Source organism: Budorcas taxicolor, chromosome 1 (assembly GCF_023091745.1).
Source record: "Budorcas taxicolor isolate Tak-1 chromosome 1, Takin1.1, whole genome shotgun sequence".
NCBI lineage: Eukaryota > Metazoa > Chordata > Mammalia > Artiodactyla > Bovidae > Budorcas > Budorcas taxicolor.
Genome location: NC_068910.1, coordinates 18126824 through 18143335, shown reverse-complemented (window position 1 = coordinate 18143335; position 16512 = coordinate 18126824). Strand labels below are relative to the sequence as shown.

Genomic DNA, 16512 nt, shown 5'->3' with positions numbered 1-16512 from the left:
CAGACAGCGCCACGCACTGGCGCCTACTGGGAACCAATGGGCGCGGTCGGAAGGTCCGTCCTTCTCGCCCCCGCCCTTTTCTGAGAGGATTCGGGGCCGGGACGGCGGCGGGAACGCGCTCGCCTTTCCCGGGCTGGCGGGCGGGCGGTTGTCCGAGGCTCGGCGTCTGTGCGTCCCGTCACGTAGATTACGCACACACTTCATCCCCGGCCACCGCCGGGAGCTGTGCCCTCACAGACCCGGGCACCCTGGCGGCTGCGCCGTGATGGTTCGGGTCGCGGGTCTGAGGTGGAGCTGACTAAGTGCTGAGAAGAGCCTGGGAGTCGCGACGGAGCACGAAGCCCTTCCTTGGCCGTCGGGCCCCGAGCTTCACGCCCTCCCGCCGACTTCCAGCCGTCTGTGTCGAGCTGTTTTTCTGGAAGCCCTGAACTCCGTGCCCCTCAAGCCCTGGGCCCCCTGCGGGAATGTTCAAAAATGAGTACCAGGTAACCCGAAACGGCTGTCCATCCTGTCTAGTTCTCCTGTCGGGTGAGGTAGCTCACGTTCTGTTGACAACTCTCAGCCACCCACTCCCTCCCCCACATCCCCAAATAATACTGTCTTTTTAGGGGTAGGAAGGAATTACTGGGTAAGTGCTCTTGACCTTCCTCCCTCACCAAAAAAAAAAAAAAGGCAGCTGTGTGGGGATATGATTTGATTTTTGTTCACTCAACAGTTCCGTGCTTCTCAAGGTGTAGGGATGCCTGTGTTTGTGACTGAAATGCAGTCTTAAACCCTCCACCAGACCTCCTGGACCAGAAACTTGAGCACAGGACCCACCAATCTTGAGTTTTACCAATTTTGAGGCACTCTGGTAACTCGGACGCTATTGAGAAGAGAGTAAATAAGTGAATGCATGAATGGGTTAAGCCCAGAAAGAGCATAAGCACTTTGGCCATGTGCTGTTTTCTACCCCCCGCCCCAAACTGGGGGTTAGTGATTCTCAAACATGCGGTGCATTAAGATTATTTGGAGTACGTGTAAAACTACGAATTTCCTGATCCTCACCCTCAAATAGAGTGAATCAGAATCTCTGTCGATGGAATAGTTAATTTACCTTCATAGAACCTTTCCGCAGTTGATTCAGATGCAGGCGGTCCAGATAACACACTGAGGGAAACTGCTTCTGGCTCTTCAGTCACCGTGCCTACCCTGAATAGTTCTCAAAGCTCTCCAGCTTTCCTCACCTCACTGGGCATCTCCCTGCTCTTCCTTGGCTCCAGCCTCATGCCCTCCTACCTGTACCTGAGGTTACACTTTCCATGTGTCTGCCATCTTAGTACTGTTACGAACAAATTTGTCCCTGTGCTGGAACAGTCCTCTGCTGGTCACCTCTTCGTTGCTTTTATGTTTTGGCTGTGCTGGGTGAACACAGAGCTCATTAGTACCAGTAATGATTATTCAAAAAAAGAGCAAATTGAATAGTACTGGGTAAAAAAGCTTGAACTTGGAGTGATTCTTACTTTAAGAATTCCTATAAGATTTTTATATAGTTAATACAATTTGGAGATCTATATGTACAAAAAAGGATTATTTCTATAGTCATGCTAAATGTTCTCTACTGTGATCCTGAGACCATGGAGGGACACGCTCACATAAAATCACAAAACACATTACTGAATGCCCATAAGCTTTAATTATAAAAGAGAGGCATTATCGATGATTGTCTCTAAGGAAGTTTACTGAAAGAAACTGAAAACCTGAGCGTAAATATGATTTTCTTTTATGGCCTGTTAATTTATAAGCAACGCATAAGCAAATGTATGATTTTCGTAGTGTCCAGGCTCTCTAGTGTGCAGGCTCAGTAGTTGCTGCGGGACAGCTTCGTTTCTCAACCTGAGGTGGAACTGGTGCCCCCCGCGTTGGAAGCGGAGACTCCTGGACTGTCAAGAAAGGCCGCACGCTTTGTTTGCTTTTCACCATGTACTACCTGCCTTCTTACGAGTCTCCTCAGAGTGTTCCACAGTTCTCTTTTACATTTGATGTCATTAAACGTGTTAGAACAATTTTAGAGAGCTTCTTTCGCTTAACATAGGTAAAATATATATTGTTCCATAAAAATCTGTGTCCACTGTGGGAAACAGGTGATAGCAGAAAGGAATGGGCACAGGGGAGGTATATTTTTCTGTGTCTTCAGGTATATGGATTTTTCTCTTAAAAAAAAAAACTTCCTCAAATTTAAAATTCACAGTGAAATATACCCTGACTTCAGAAGCTATAGTAATTCTTTTCCTCAATTTGCACATAACACTCGCTCAAGAAGACATTAAATGTCTCAGCTTCAAGTGATTGTATGTTAAAACACAGAAGCAAAAATATCTTTGTATTTGAGAAAAAAGCTGTACACTTTATGAAAATCAGACAGTTGCTTATCTGCTGCTTATAAATTAACAGGCCATAAAAGAAATCATATTTACGCTCAGGTTTTCAGTTTCTTTCAGTAAACTCTTCCTTAGAGACAATCATTTATAATGCCTCTCTTTTATAATTAAAGCTTATGGACATTCAGTAATGTGTTTCATGATTTTATGTGAGCATGTCCCTCCATGTTCTCAGGATTACAATAGGGAACATTTAGCATGTCTATAGAAATAATTCTCTTTTTTTGTACATATTTTGTAGATCACCAAATTGTGTTAAATATATTTTAAAAATCGTATAGGAATTCTTAAAATAAGAATCCCTCCCTCTCCAAGTTCAAGCTTTTTTTGATTGACCCAGTACTATTCAATTTGCCTTTTTTTTTTTTTTGAATAATCATTATTGGTACTAATGAGCTCTATGCAAGGTCCTGAATGTGGTGGTTTATGTTTACTGTCCTGTGTAATCTGACAACCCATTTTACAGAAGGAGAATCAAGAGGTTAAGTATCTCCAAGGTCAGTTAATAAATGGAAGAACTGGTATTGGAACTCAGGTTAGTGTGACTAAAAAGCTTGTAGCCAGAGATAATTATCCAGTTTGATTGGCCTTGCCTGAGAGTTGAGTCTTGACCCTTTAGTGTGTGTTGAATAAAATATTTTGTGAGCATGAACTATATACATTAAGTAAATGAATCTTACACTGAGAGATTGTAAAGTTTGTATAGCTTGAAATTTATTTAATGTTTGCTTTCAAAAAAAATTTCTTAAACTATTAACTTGAGGTGACTTGAATCAGAACAGTTGTTGCTTAGATACACCCAAGATATAAAGGAATAATAACAAGGATAATGTTTCCTCTCAGATCTACTTTACTGACAGATTCCCAGAACAGTGGTTATAGACTATGTGGTAGATATTATTTCCTCCTTCTTAGCATTGCCTTTCACTGCAATTAAAAAAATTTTTTTTTCACCCTAGGGAGGTGCATTTGTTGAAATCTTTAGTGCCCAGGGTAAAAATCCTGGAGCAAAATGGAAGATCCTCGGCAGTCCATCTGTGATTTGGAAAGTAAGTGTTAGAAATTAAAGCCAGCTAAATCCAGGAAAGAAATGAGACTAAAGATTATAACAAAAAGGACTTGGTAAGGTTTCAGAACTGGTTTATCTGTTCATTCACTTCAAAACCCTTTCATGACTCCTGGCTACAGCCCTTTGAGATACCCCTCCTCATTGAAGACTTTGGCACACAGCTCATAGCCCTTCTCTACGTGTCAAGTCCTGCTGTTGTTTTAGGCGACTTCAGTATCTGTGAGGAAAATCTTCAAACCCTGGGCTTCTCATTTTCTTGACTTCCTCTCTCATGACCTTCTCCACTCTACTTCGGCACTGTTTCCCTCTGTCACACTTTGTACCTTCTCACTGAAACTGCATGGCCTCTGAAATTCCTGAGACCTTAAGTCTTCGATTCTTAATGTTGCTTGCCTAGTTACTCCCACTGTATTTGTTCTTCAACCTAATTGTGACTATTAGGCCATTGACCATTCTACTTTTTTCTCAGTGTTTAGATTGATTTACTTACTTACCTACTTACTCACTTAGTCTGTCTTCACTTTCTTTTTCTCTCTAGCCCAGAATCCATGGTCCAAAATTTCAGTCACTTCCCAGTCAAGACCTTGAATGCCCTGTTCCTTCTCCTTTCATCATGCCTGTCTAGGAAATGCCAGCTGTTTCTGAATTCCTGATCACGTTTCTTTCCTGCGTCTGCGTGTGGGCTTCACAATACCTTTGGAGAAAATATCTATAGTCTTTCAGGTTGTTAATGCTGTGGATTAAGTATGAACAGCTCAAGAACCTAATCTTGTTCTCCTGGTCTCTAAAATGATTCTTTCTCTAGTATCTTTCAGGTTTCTAGCCATAAATTCCTTACCCCCTACCCCCAACCCAGGCCCTCCTCCCTCATTTACCAGAAGACTTCACCCCCCATTTCATAGGGAAAACCAATAATATCAGGTAGGAACTACCTCAGCCTCTTGACCACCAGACCTAAAAATCCATATCCTTCCCTTTTTCTCTTTCTCTTCTTTCTTGTACAGTTGAGAGAAAAATATCTTTCTAGAGACTTTATACTATGGATAGTTTTTTAAACTACTGTTAATTGAGTGCTTACTATTTGCCAACCATAGGATTGAGCAAATTACATGTTATATAGTCTGTACAATAACCTTGTATTTCATAAAGTACACTTATGCTTATCTTATAGGCATGATAAGGTTAAGTGACTTGCTCAAAATTTTATAGCTTTTACTATGAATGAAAGTAAATAGGTACTGTGAGGGTATAGAGCAGAGAGGTCAGGAAAGGGTCCCCTGAGGAAATAATATTTGATCTCTAGCTAACTGGGCACCAGATGGAGCTGGTAGAGAGATAATTTCAGACAATGATAAAAGCAGGTATAAAGTCCTTGCTTTGGAGAGAACTTAGAATTTTTAAGAAACTGCTGGAAGGCTAGAGGCTAGGATGCAGAGTGGAGGAGAGTGTGAAGCAAGAGATGAAGTTAGAAAAACGGGGCAGGGGCTGGACTACAGAAGGGTTTATGGTCATGTTGAAGCTTTTGATAAGCTGTTAAAAGGTTTTAGTATATGCCCAATATGTGTGCAGATGAAATAAATAATATACTCTATGTTCATTGCAAATATATGAGAGATGTTATTGTGTTAAATATAATACAGATTTATTTAAATGTTACTTAATCCTTAGCAACCATCGGTTACAGTGTATTTTTAAAACATGTACCAAAAGGAAGAGGATATATGAAGGTTTCTTTGTGGAAAAGGGGTCTTTGTATTTAAAGATTGGAAATTTGCTTCAAGATTAAAAAATAATAATAACAATTTGCATTAATACTTTGATAGAAATTGTATTCTCATGTATAATAAGTTTTTCACATCCAGGTGTGTGTTGTTTATGTTTGTTTTTTAGATAACCTGCCTTGGTTGTAACACTTTAGTTTGTACTGATATTAAGTAAATGATGTATGGAACTTCACATTAGAAGACTGGTAAAATAAGGCACTGATTAATTCTATATGAGCCATGGCTTGAAACCAAGGAACTTTCAGACTAGATACAACATAATTTAGATGGTTTATTGTACTGTTAACAGAGAGCAATGTTCAGCCTGTGCTATTAGACAGAAATACATTGATTATAGAGGGGAAGGATACCTGAACTCTGGAAACTCTAAATTAGTAACTTGGGAATCCCTGACATTAGAAAACTTATTATTTGGAGAAAGAGTGTCTGGATATAGAAGAGAATTTGCCAAGTAGCTAAGTGTGGCTTCTGTATTCCAATTCCCAGCAAGTCTTAGCAGCATCATTAAGACCTGGGACTATTTTTAAGTCATTTGAGTGTGGGGCTTTTTATATGGGCTTGCTACTTCAATTTTATAATAAAAGTCAAATAAAACACACAATTACCACTGTGTTCAATTTTGTTCTGTAGGAATTTGATAAAGAAGTTAAAAGTTTTGTGTTTGTACTGGAAGGCAGCAGCCAAACAAATAAAATACAGTTACCAAAGGAGAATAAGCAAATCCGTAAGTAAGATTTTTAACATTGAAGCTTAACATTTGATGCTTAAAGTGGAACTTTTAAGTCTCATAAACAGATGTGTAAGTTTGGCTTTTACTGGCATCTGTTGATGTATAGTAATAAGATTTTTTTTTAATTTAAAGAGTAACTTTATACCAGGCTTTTGAAAAAGATTCTGCTTCATTGTTTATTAGAAATATACTTCTATTTTAAAGAAGATTTAGAAGATTATTTAACCTTCTAAATTACAAAATATGTATAAGATTATTTCATTAGAATAGTAATGATGTTTATTAAGCACTTACTGTGTGCCAGTGACTTTCTAAGCATTTCATTTTTTTAAATTCTTTTAATCCTGACAAATAAGTCTTTTATGGATGAACACATTAAGGTTGATTCTTCATCAAGAGCTCAGGTTGTTAAGGCTATACTTTGAAATAAACTCGTGAGTTCTTATAGTGAATTGATTTTTGAGGGGAAATATATGTGAAATACTATATAAGGCTTACTTAGTAATATATCAACTTACATACCTTTAGAAATATTCATATCTAATAAGTAAAGATATGAGTATGTGATTTAACAAAAAACGCCAAAATAGATTTCAATTCTTATCTGTTCTGGGAATTAGGAATAGTGGTTTGAAGCAGAAGGAACCCTGAGCGATCACCTAAATTTCTGATCAGAAGCCTAACTGTTGGCCAAACTGGGGTTAAAATTCAATGCTTTGCCACAAAATTAGGCTCTGCATACCCTGATGTGATTTAAGAAATGTAAATTATCAAAATGATTAACCATATTTTCATTAACCTTGTGCTATATTCATCTATTGTGTTTTAACCAATGTAGGTAATCAGTTATTTTTTACATTCATTATTTACTTCTTCTTTCATTAAGAACATTTATTGACTACCTGTTGTGTACCATGAACTATGAAAAGACCTAGTCTTGGTATCTGATTTTCTCATTTTAATCCTGTTTTCTAAACCTTTATAGACTCTGTGTTTTATCTACTATTTCAAGCTACTACATGCATATTTTAGATTTCTAAGACATAAATCAAGCCATAGAAATTATAGTTGAAAGATGACTTATTTTAAAATGGTATCTTTCTGAATAAAATAAAAAACAACTTCAAAGAGAAGGGATAGTCATTGTTAAAATAATTGTTATTAGTTTATTACCATTTTAAAACCATGATTTCCTCATAGTTTGCATTTTTTAATAGCAGAGATTTTTTTTTAATTTCTCCATAAATCTGTACTGGTAAATAACGTGAACTGAGATAAGCCATGGAAACATGTCTGAAAATGTCGGTTATTTTTAACAGGAAACATGGACCATCTTTTTTAAGATTATTGACTGTAAATGAACACATCTGATATTCAGGAACATGACTTTGCTCTAAACCAATTTTAGTTCTTTTTTATTTATTATTGTTGGCTCTACATCCCTTGATGCCTTCAGCATCTATGCCCGTGATGATGTTATTGACAAAATCAAATCATTTCTAGTAACCTTTCTCAGGTGGCCCTGAGAAAGATTTCTCCTCTAACAAAGCCTCAGTGATTAAAGACAAGCTCCCCTTGCCTACTTTTATCTATTTTTTTTAAGAAGTAAAACAAATTTAATGTATTATAATTGCTTTTTAAAAATGGAAAGATGATTGTTTTAACTCGAAGAAAGAAAAATCTTTTAATGTATTTCTTGTACAGTGTCCTGCAATTAAAAATTAATCTTTTTCTGTAGCATGTACGGCCCTGTAACAAATGAAGCAGTTTATATAGTCTGCCCTGTACTAATGCCTTTAAGATTAATTATTTGGAATTTTTGATAATAGCAACTTATAATTATTTTCACTTCTATAAAATGACCTATGTGAAGTTGTTATGGTTAAATTTAAATTTAATGGCATGCTTTGAATAAAGAATTGACTTTAAGTTAAGGATTCTAAATTAAGTTCAATTACCATTTTGTATTCCTACTTTAAGAGTAAAAACCCACTTTATTTTTGCCAACTTGACATTAGACACTTCATATGTATTTCCTACTGTATTAAGTACCTATGAAGGAATTTTAATAATGAAATTCAATATTTAAACATTTAATTTTAAATAGTAATATTCTGAATTATATTTGAGCATTTCTGAATATGTCAAAGTGTTTTTTTATAAACTGTATATTGTCACATAAAGGAAGGTGTGGTTATCAGCTTGTGTGTTTCTCCATGACAGAACTCTTGCATCGTCTACTTTGTACCCCTAACTTAGTGTATCATATATATATATATATATATATACACAGAGATGCCCATATGAAAAGAAACTTTATTACATGTAAATAGCTGTCATTTGGATGGTCTCCCTGGGGACTTTCTATTTGAGGCTTATATTTGAAACCATACTTTTCTCTGCCTGTGACATCTTAAGCAAATGGTGTGTGTCTCGGGATCGGCATCCCTGAAGCTGTGTGTTGATCTAAGTTTCAGCTGCTCTGATGGATGAGGTCATCTTTATGAGGTTCCCCTCAGGCTACCCCTGCCCTAACTTTTTGTAATTCTTTGAAATAAACTTCTTACAATTTCCTCTTTCTAAAACCCTTCAGTGGCTTTGACTTTACCACTCTATTGACAGAGCTCTTGTCGAGGTTTCTAGCGCTCTTTCTCTTCTTGAATCCAGTGGCCAGTTCTCAGCTCTCGTCTTGTTCAACTTAGCAGCAGCGTTGACAAAAATTGACATCCTCTACTTGATATATATTGTACTTTCTCCACTCATCTTCCAGGATGCCCATACTCCTGGATTTTTTGTTTGTTTTTCTTTTTCCTACTTCACTGGTCTTTCTTCTGTCTCCTTTCGTGGTTCTTCCTCTTCTCTCCAACCCAACTTAATGTGGCAATGCCTCTGGACTTGGTCTTTGACCTTCTTAACACTAAACTACATTTAGTTCTTTAGTTTCAGACTCTAGTCTGATGGCTTTAAATTTCATCTCTGCTGTGTACCAGCTTGCATTCTTATCACTGACTTGTGTCCCAAACTCCAGATTTGTATATTCGATTGCTTTGTTGACATTTCTACATGAATAGCTTTACCTTGGAAATTTTTGTTCCTCCTGCAGACTGCCCCATCTCAGTTGTTAGCAAGTTGTCTTTCAGTTGCTCAGCCCCCAAAAATCTTAAATCATCTTAATTTTTTCCTTCTTTTCATTTAACCATCAAGAAAATCTTGTTGGCTCTATCTTTAAATTAGTTTTAGAGTTTGACTGCCTCTTGCTACTTTCCCTGCTGCCACCCACCATTATCTTGCAGTATTGCTGCTAAGTTGCTTCAGTCGTGTCTGACTCTGTGAGACCCCATAGATGGCAGCCCACCAGACTCTGCCGTCTCTGGGATTCTCCAGGCAAGAACACTGGAGTGGATTGCCATTTCCTTCTCCAGTGCATGAAAGTGAAAAGTGAAAGTGAAGTCACTGAGTCATGTCCAACTCTCAGCAACCCCATGGACTGCAGCCTACCAGGCTCCTCCGTCCATGGGATTTTCCAGGCAAGAGTACTGGAGTGGGGTGCCATTGCCTTCTCCTGCAGTATTGCAGTAGCCTTGTAATTAGTCTCTGTTTCTGACTTGCCTCCCCACAGTCCATTGTCAATTTAGCAGCCAGACCAATACTTTTAAATCAAGCACTCTTCTGCTGAAAATGCCCCATCTCTCTCTGGGTAAAACCCAAACATCTATAGGGCGCTGTAGTATCTGATGTTCTCTTAACTCTGATCTTACCTCCTGTTACTTTGCCTTGTTCACTCTCTCCCATCATACAGGTCTCTTTGCTGTTTTCAGCCACAGTCTGGTACCTTAGCACTTGTGCACAAGCCATACCCTCTGCCTAGGGCTTTCTTTTTCCAAGTAGCTACATGGCTCACTCTCTCCCCTTCAGGCCGTCACCAAATAAAGTATCATCTTCTCAGTAAGGACCATGCTTGCCCATACTTAAATTACAACCTGTGCTTTGTATCCCTTCTGCTTTCTTGATCTCCTGTACCCTGCTGTCCATTTTCCTACAATAATTATCACCTTGAACTTGCTGTTTAGTATGTTCTTTTATTGTTTTTTTCCACCATCACCAGAAACTAAGACCTACCAACACAGAAAAATAGTCCACTTTGTTCACCTAGAACAGTGCCTGGCACATAGTAAACATTCACTAGATCTTTGTTGAATGAATGGATGAGTGGCTTCCTGTTGATTTTAGGATGATCTGTATCTTTCACGGGGCTTTTGGCCCCACGTCCCTGACTATTTGCCAGACATATCCCCTACTCCTTTTCCCCTTCTGTCTCTCCTGTCAGTCCTTTAGGCCTTTAAGTTCATCTAATCTAATCCATCAGTTCAGTTCAGTCACTCAGTCGTATCCGACTCTTTGCGACCCCATGAATCGCAGCACGCCAGGCCTCCCTGTCCGTCACCAACTTCCGGAGTTCACTCAGATTCACGTCCATCAAGTCAGTGATGCCATCCAGCCATCTCATCCTCTGTCGTCCCCTTCTCCTCCTGCCCCCAATCCCTCCCAGCATCAGAGTCTTTTCCAATGAGTCAACTCTTTGCATGAGGTGGCCAGAGTACTGGAGTTTCAGCTTTAGCATCATTCCTTCCAAAGAAATCCCAGGGCTGATCTCCTTTAGAATGGACTGGTTGGATCTCCTTGCAGTCCAAGGGACTCTCAAGAGTCTTCTCCAACACCACAGTTCAAAAGCATCAATTCTTCGGCACTCAGCCTCCTTCACAGTCCAACTCTCACATCCATATATGACTACTGGAAAAACCATAGCCTTGACTAGACAGAAGTTGGCAAAGTAATGTCTCTGCTTTTGAATATGATATCTAGGTTGATCATAACTTTCCTTCCAAGGAATAAGCGTCTTTTAATTTCATGGCTGCAGTCACCATCTGCAGTGATTTTGGAGCCCCCCAAAATAAAATCTGACACTGTTTCCACTGTTTCCCCATGTATTTCCCATGAAGTGATGGGACTGGATGCCATGATCTTTGTTTACTGAATGTTGAGCTTTAAGCCAACTTTTTCACTCTCCTCTTTCACTTTCATCAAGAGGCTTTTTAGTTCCTCTTCACTTTCTGCCATAAGGGTGGTGTCATCTGCATATCTGAGGTTATTGGTATTTCTCCCGGCAATCTTGATTCCAGCTTGTGAGTATTCCCTCTCTATTTGATATTTTTTTTCCTCTCCTCTGCCCCTATCTTCCTTGCCCAGTCAGTCTCTGCTGTTATTCCTAATTGAACAAGAAAACCTTCTTTTCTACAAGAAAACCTCCACTCATCATCCTCTTCCTCCCAATGACTCAGGATTATATAGGCTTTCATAGCAATGTGACCTTCTCCTTCATGAAACCTAGTATGTAAGTTCCAAGAGAGCAGAGAGCATGTCTGTCCTATTCACTATGAAAGCTTTAACACTGAGTCTTTTTCATAGTAGATGCTCAATAAATCTTTATTGAATGATAGATCTCATTTGATTTACACAAATGATTCTGTGAAGGGTAAACCTAAATTATCAACCCAGTTTTACATATGAAAAGTAAAAAGGCCCAAACGGGTTTTCTGATGTGCGCAAGGGGTGTGGAATAACCCATTATGAAGCCATAATTGTTTCCTGTTTTCTGTGCTTCAGCAGCTAAGGTGCATTTTAGAGTCCTGTCTGTGTCAGGACTCCAGTAGCATCAGGAAGTACCTTCAAGTTACTGTTACCAAGTTACAAAAGGTTACTGTACTGTGTTTGGTCCCAACACTTTGGACAGCAGAACACTTGCAAAGTGTATGTTGAGGTATACAACTGTGATTTGCTGTAATGGAACAACTGTAAAACCACTATTCAAAAGAAGAAAGTATCTGACCTCTTAAAAACAGAGGTAGCTTTTGTCCCGGGCAGAGAACATATTATGAAACTGCAGAAACCTGCATATTTCAGTAAAAAAGAGTGAATTTTTATGAATTTTATGTACTTGATGGGCATTTTCTGACTTAACAATAGTTCCAGCATTGCTTAGAGTGATTTTAAATATAATGTAGACATGAAGAGTCAGTTTAAATTTACTTGGCCAAAGAGTCAGTTTAAATTTACTCGGCCACTGGAAGAAAAAATGTTGCTATAGAGTTTATTTAGCATTTCTGACACACAGGATCAGTGTCTGTCAAATGTTATTACAGTACTTTTTTCTTTGTCAGATCATTACCGTATGGTATTGTCATACTTCTTTTAATCTTAGAAGTGAAGCCTTTTGGAAACTAGGGCTTCTATATGTGAGAGAGTTGAATTACAATACTCTTTTTTTGAGGGCAAGCATCTTTCATATCTAAAAATGTTCATACAAAAATGCCCTATGTGTGTAGCTCTTTGTGTTTGAAGAGAACAGTTGCTGATTCAGTGAGATCTGTGACATAAATTAGGACCTTTTGTAAAGAGAGATTTCATTTATCCCAGTGCTCTCTCAGCTCTCTTTATGGGGCCTTTCTGCAGTGGAAAAAATACTGTAGGGCCAATCAATGGAAGATACATGAGAGAGATTGATTAATGGTCTTTTACTTAAGTTGGCCTCATTTGGGTATTTGATTTTGGTTTTGTGGTCCAGAGCTCTAGTTGTCTTGTTGTCTGTTCCCATAAATGTGGTAGAACCTGATTCCTAGAGAATTTTCTAAGATCAGAGACTGTTACCTTTACTGATCACTCTTTGCAGCTTAGTATTTTAAGTACAATTTATCCTTGTATGTTTGATTTTTAAAATATTAAGCACATTTGGTCAAATATGTTTATTACTTAGAAACTAGATTTGAAGTAAAATATAGGCACTATTTAATGGAATGTTGTAAAAAATTTAACATAAGAATTCTAAACCAGAATGTTTTTATATGTAGACTATCCAAATATAAATTGTTACTTTAAAATACTTAAATATGTTAAGTCTACTAAGTTGGAATGAATAGAAAACAGCATTCATGTTAGACCAGTTACCTTTCTTGAAGTGTTTTCTCCACGTATTGGCTTATACTATTAGATTTGTAGGAGAGGTTCACAATTGTATCAAGACATCTCCACTTCCTAAGCAACATTCCATATTAGGGAAAAAACAAATTCCTGGAAGTCATGTTTCAGGAGGAAGTGATACTAAAACATTCTTTAAAAGCATCATAATTGAGATATCAAGTGAAAGTTCAAAAGCTGAGAGGAAAAGAATTAAGTGAATAGGTCTGAAGAGGTAATACAAAATCAGCTGATTTTTTTTTTTTTTACTTTATTTTACTTTACAATACTGTATTGGTTTTGCCATCCATCAACATGAATCTGCCATGGGTGTACACATGTTCCCAATCCTGAACCTCCCTCCCACCTCCCTCCCCATATTTTTGAAGCAGTTGTAGACTTCAGTTATCAAAAGTGCCATAGGTCTTTCTCCAGGTATTTTTAATTCAGATGAAGCTGGTGATGGGGAATAAAAGCTATAAGTTTTTAATTTGTGAGCGTTAAATTAAATATATTTTAAATTAACAAAAAGTATTTAACTGAAAATATGTTCCTCCATCCATCTCATTTTAGACACATTTAAAACCATATGAACTAGATATGGCTCATCAACTGTTTTTCTGATCTATTATTTTTTGATAAGTTGTTAAATACAGTTAAAATTGTCAGTGAGTAAGAATAATTGCTACATATTTTTATGACCGCCTTAATGAGAAAACCTATAGTTCAGTTTTATATGTGTGTATTGAATGTGTACACTTTCTTGCAACCTAATAAAAACAGTAAATAAAAAAGTTATTTTATAAATTTTCATAAAGATTTCACCAAGCCCACAGATGGGAGTTTAAAAGACAGCATTTGTTGTTAGAGTTGGATTTGATTTCATCATTTTTTTTCTTTTGTAGTGAGATTGTAACTCAGGATAGTGCTCTTGCAGTTGTGTATATTATTGAAATGATAAAAGCTTCAGTGTATTGATGGCATGTGATTGTTTTGTTTATATGTACATATAAATGATTCGGACATACAAACGTATATTTTCCTCCTTTCATTTTAGTTGGACTGATCCAGAGGTTTCTTGTACTTCAGATTTACATACCCCTGGGACAAGACTTCTCTACTGAATTGCTGTAAGATATATAGAACTTCTTTCAATGTTTTATGTGTATTAGACATTTGATCAATTTACACAGTGCTAAGAGTCACTAATTACAACTGGCAGTTTTTGCATTAAAGAGCAGTGACATATCAAGTCGACATGAAGTAATTAAACTAATTTAATAGTATTTCTGGATATACTGTAGTCTGGCATTTCCCTAAGGGGAGAAAACACATTTCATCTGTTTAAGAAAATATCAAAGGATCCTGAATTTAATAATGAAGAGCCTATGATTTGAAAAGGTAGGAGGTTTCCCTTTTCTCCACACCCTCTCCACTGTTTATTGTTTGTAGACTTTATGATAATGGCTACTCTGACTGATGTGAGGTGATATCTCATTGTAGTTTTGATTTGCATTTCTCTGATAACTAGTCATATTGAGCATCTTTTCATGTGCTTTTTGGCCATCCGTATGTCTTCTTTGGGAAAAATGTCTGTTTAGATCTTCTGTCCAGTTTTTGATTGAGTTGTTTGGCTTTTTTGGCATAGAATTGCATGAACTGTTTGCATATTTTGGTCTGTTTGCATAGCTGGTCACTTTGCAAACATTTTTTCTCATTCTCTGGGTTGTCTTTTCATTTTGTTTATGGTTTCCTTTTCTGTGTAGAAGCTTTTATTTTAATTAGGTCACCTTTGTTTATTTTTGTTTTTATTTTCATAATACTAGCAGGTGGATCCAAAAAGATATTGATGTGATTTTTGTCAGTGTTCTACTCTGTGTTTTCTCCTTAGAGTGTTATAGTGTCAGGCCTTACATTTAGGTATTTGATCCATTTTGAGTTTATTTTTGTGTCTGGTGTTGGAGAATGTTCTGATTTTATTCTTTCACATGTAGCTGTAAAGTTTTCCCAGCACCACTTATTGAAGAGACTGTCTTTTCTCCATATTCTTGCCTTTTTCATAGATTCATTGAGAATAGATGCATAGCTTTATCTCTGAGCTTTCGACCCAGTTCCATTGATCTATATTTCTGTTTTTGTGCCAGTCCCATACTGTTTTAATAACTGTAGCTTTGAAGTATTATCTGAAGTCAAGGATTCTGATTCCTCTAGCTCCATTTTTCTTTCTCAGAGTTGTTTTAGCTATGAGGGGTCTTTTTTGTTTGCATCCAAATTTTAAATTTTTTGTTCTAGTTCTGTTAAAAAATTGCCATTGATAAGTGGATAGGAATTGCATTGAGTCTGTAGATTGTCATGGTAGTTTGGTTATCTTGACAGTACTGATTCTTCCAATCCAAGAATGACACTACAGAGCACAGCACACAACCCCAAAACATGGTATATCTTTCCATCTGTGTCATCTTCAGTTTTCATCAGTGTTTTAAGTTTCCACAGTACAGGTCTTTTGTTTCCTTAGGTAGGTTTGTTCCTAGGTATTTTATTCTTTTTGATATGGTAGTAAATGGGTTTATTTCCTTAATTTCTCTTTCTGATTTTTCATTGTTACTGTATAGGAATGCAAGAGATTTCTGTATATTCCTTTTGTATCCTGCAACTTTACCAAATTCATTGATGAGGTCTAATAGTTTTCTGGTAGCATCTTTAGGATTTTCTATGTAGAGTATCTTAATGTTACTTACTTTTGTTGAGATATATTCAGTTTTTCTGTTTACATATAGATGGCTTGGGATATATTTGTTTTAAATGGCCTTGCTATGAACCAGTTGTTTAGCAAAAGTAAGAATATACAAATTTTACTCAGTTGAGCTACCTGTTATCTGATATAATTCTGAGAATGAAAATAACATTTAATTTCTGTACTCAGAATGGAATATTATTTAGGGACTCAATTATACATTATATTTAGTGTATATATTTTCTAATTTTTCCTCGTAATTAATAGCTGTCCAAGGTCAAAGCCTTATTTTTAGTCTTTTATTTCCCCTGCTGAAATAAGTGACTTTTCCTATTAATGAAGTTAATTTTGTACTAGATACACTGGTGCAGACCAAGGAGAAGGAAGAGCTTTCTTAATTAACTGAGATTAATATAAATTTGAGGTTATTAATTTCTTTTTTATGTTAAAATATTAATAATGGATGCATGTGTTAGTAAAATATGAATTTTGGCTAATGGCACATAGGTTTTTTTCTGGAATGATGAAGAATAGATGGAACAATTTATGTTTTTATTTTATTCAACTTTAAATCTCAGTAACCTTCTAAGATTTTCTCTTATCATCTGCCATGGTCAGCAAGATTCTTTAAACTACTTCTAATAGTAACAAGACCAAGCAGCATTTGATGCTCTTAATGTATCTTTTTCTAGTTCGGCAGAAAAACCATTTTCAAGACTCTAAAAACATTCTAAAGGTACAGTGTACCATATAAAGCTTTATAT

At 36.9% G+C, this 16512-nt stretch overlaps 1 protein-coding gene across 1 annotated transcript in view; it reads left to right on the top strand.

Annotated features, from left to right (window-relative positions):
- The first annotated feature begins 464 nt into the window (after nucleotides 1-464).
- CFAP20DC (CFAP20 domain containing) overlaps nucleotides 465-16512 on the top strand; it is a 256952-nt gene continuing 240904 nt past the window's right edge. Inside the window, exons 1-4 of the mRNA XM_052643802.1 lie at nucleotides 465-485; nucleotides 3380-3469; nucleotides 5904-5997; nucleotides 14072-14144. Of these exons, the coding sequence (XP_052499762.1) occupies nucleotides 465-485; nucleotides 3380-3469; nucleotides 5904-5997; nucleotides 14072-14144 (278 nt within the window). The remainder of the gene's footprint in view (nucleotides 486-3379; nucleotides 3470-5903; nucleotides 5998-14071; nucleotides 14145-16512) is intronic.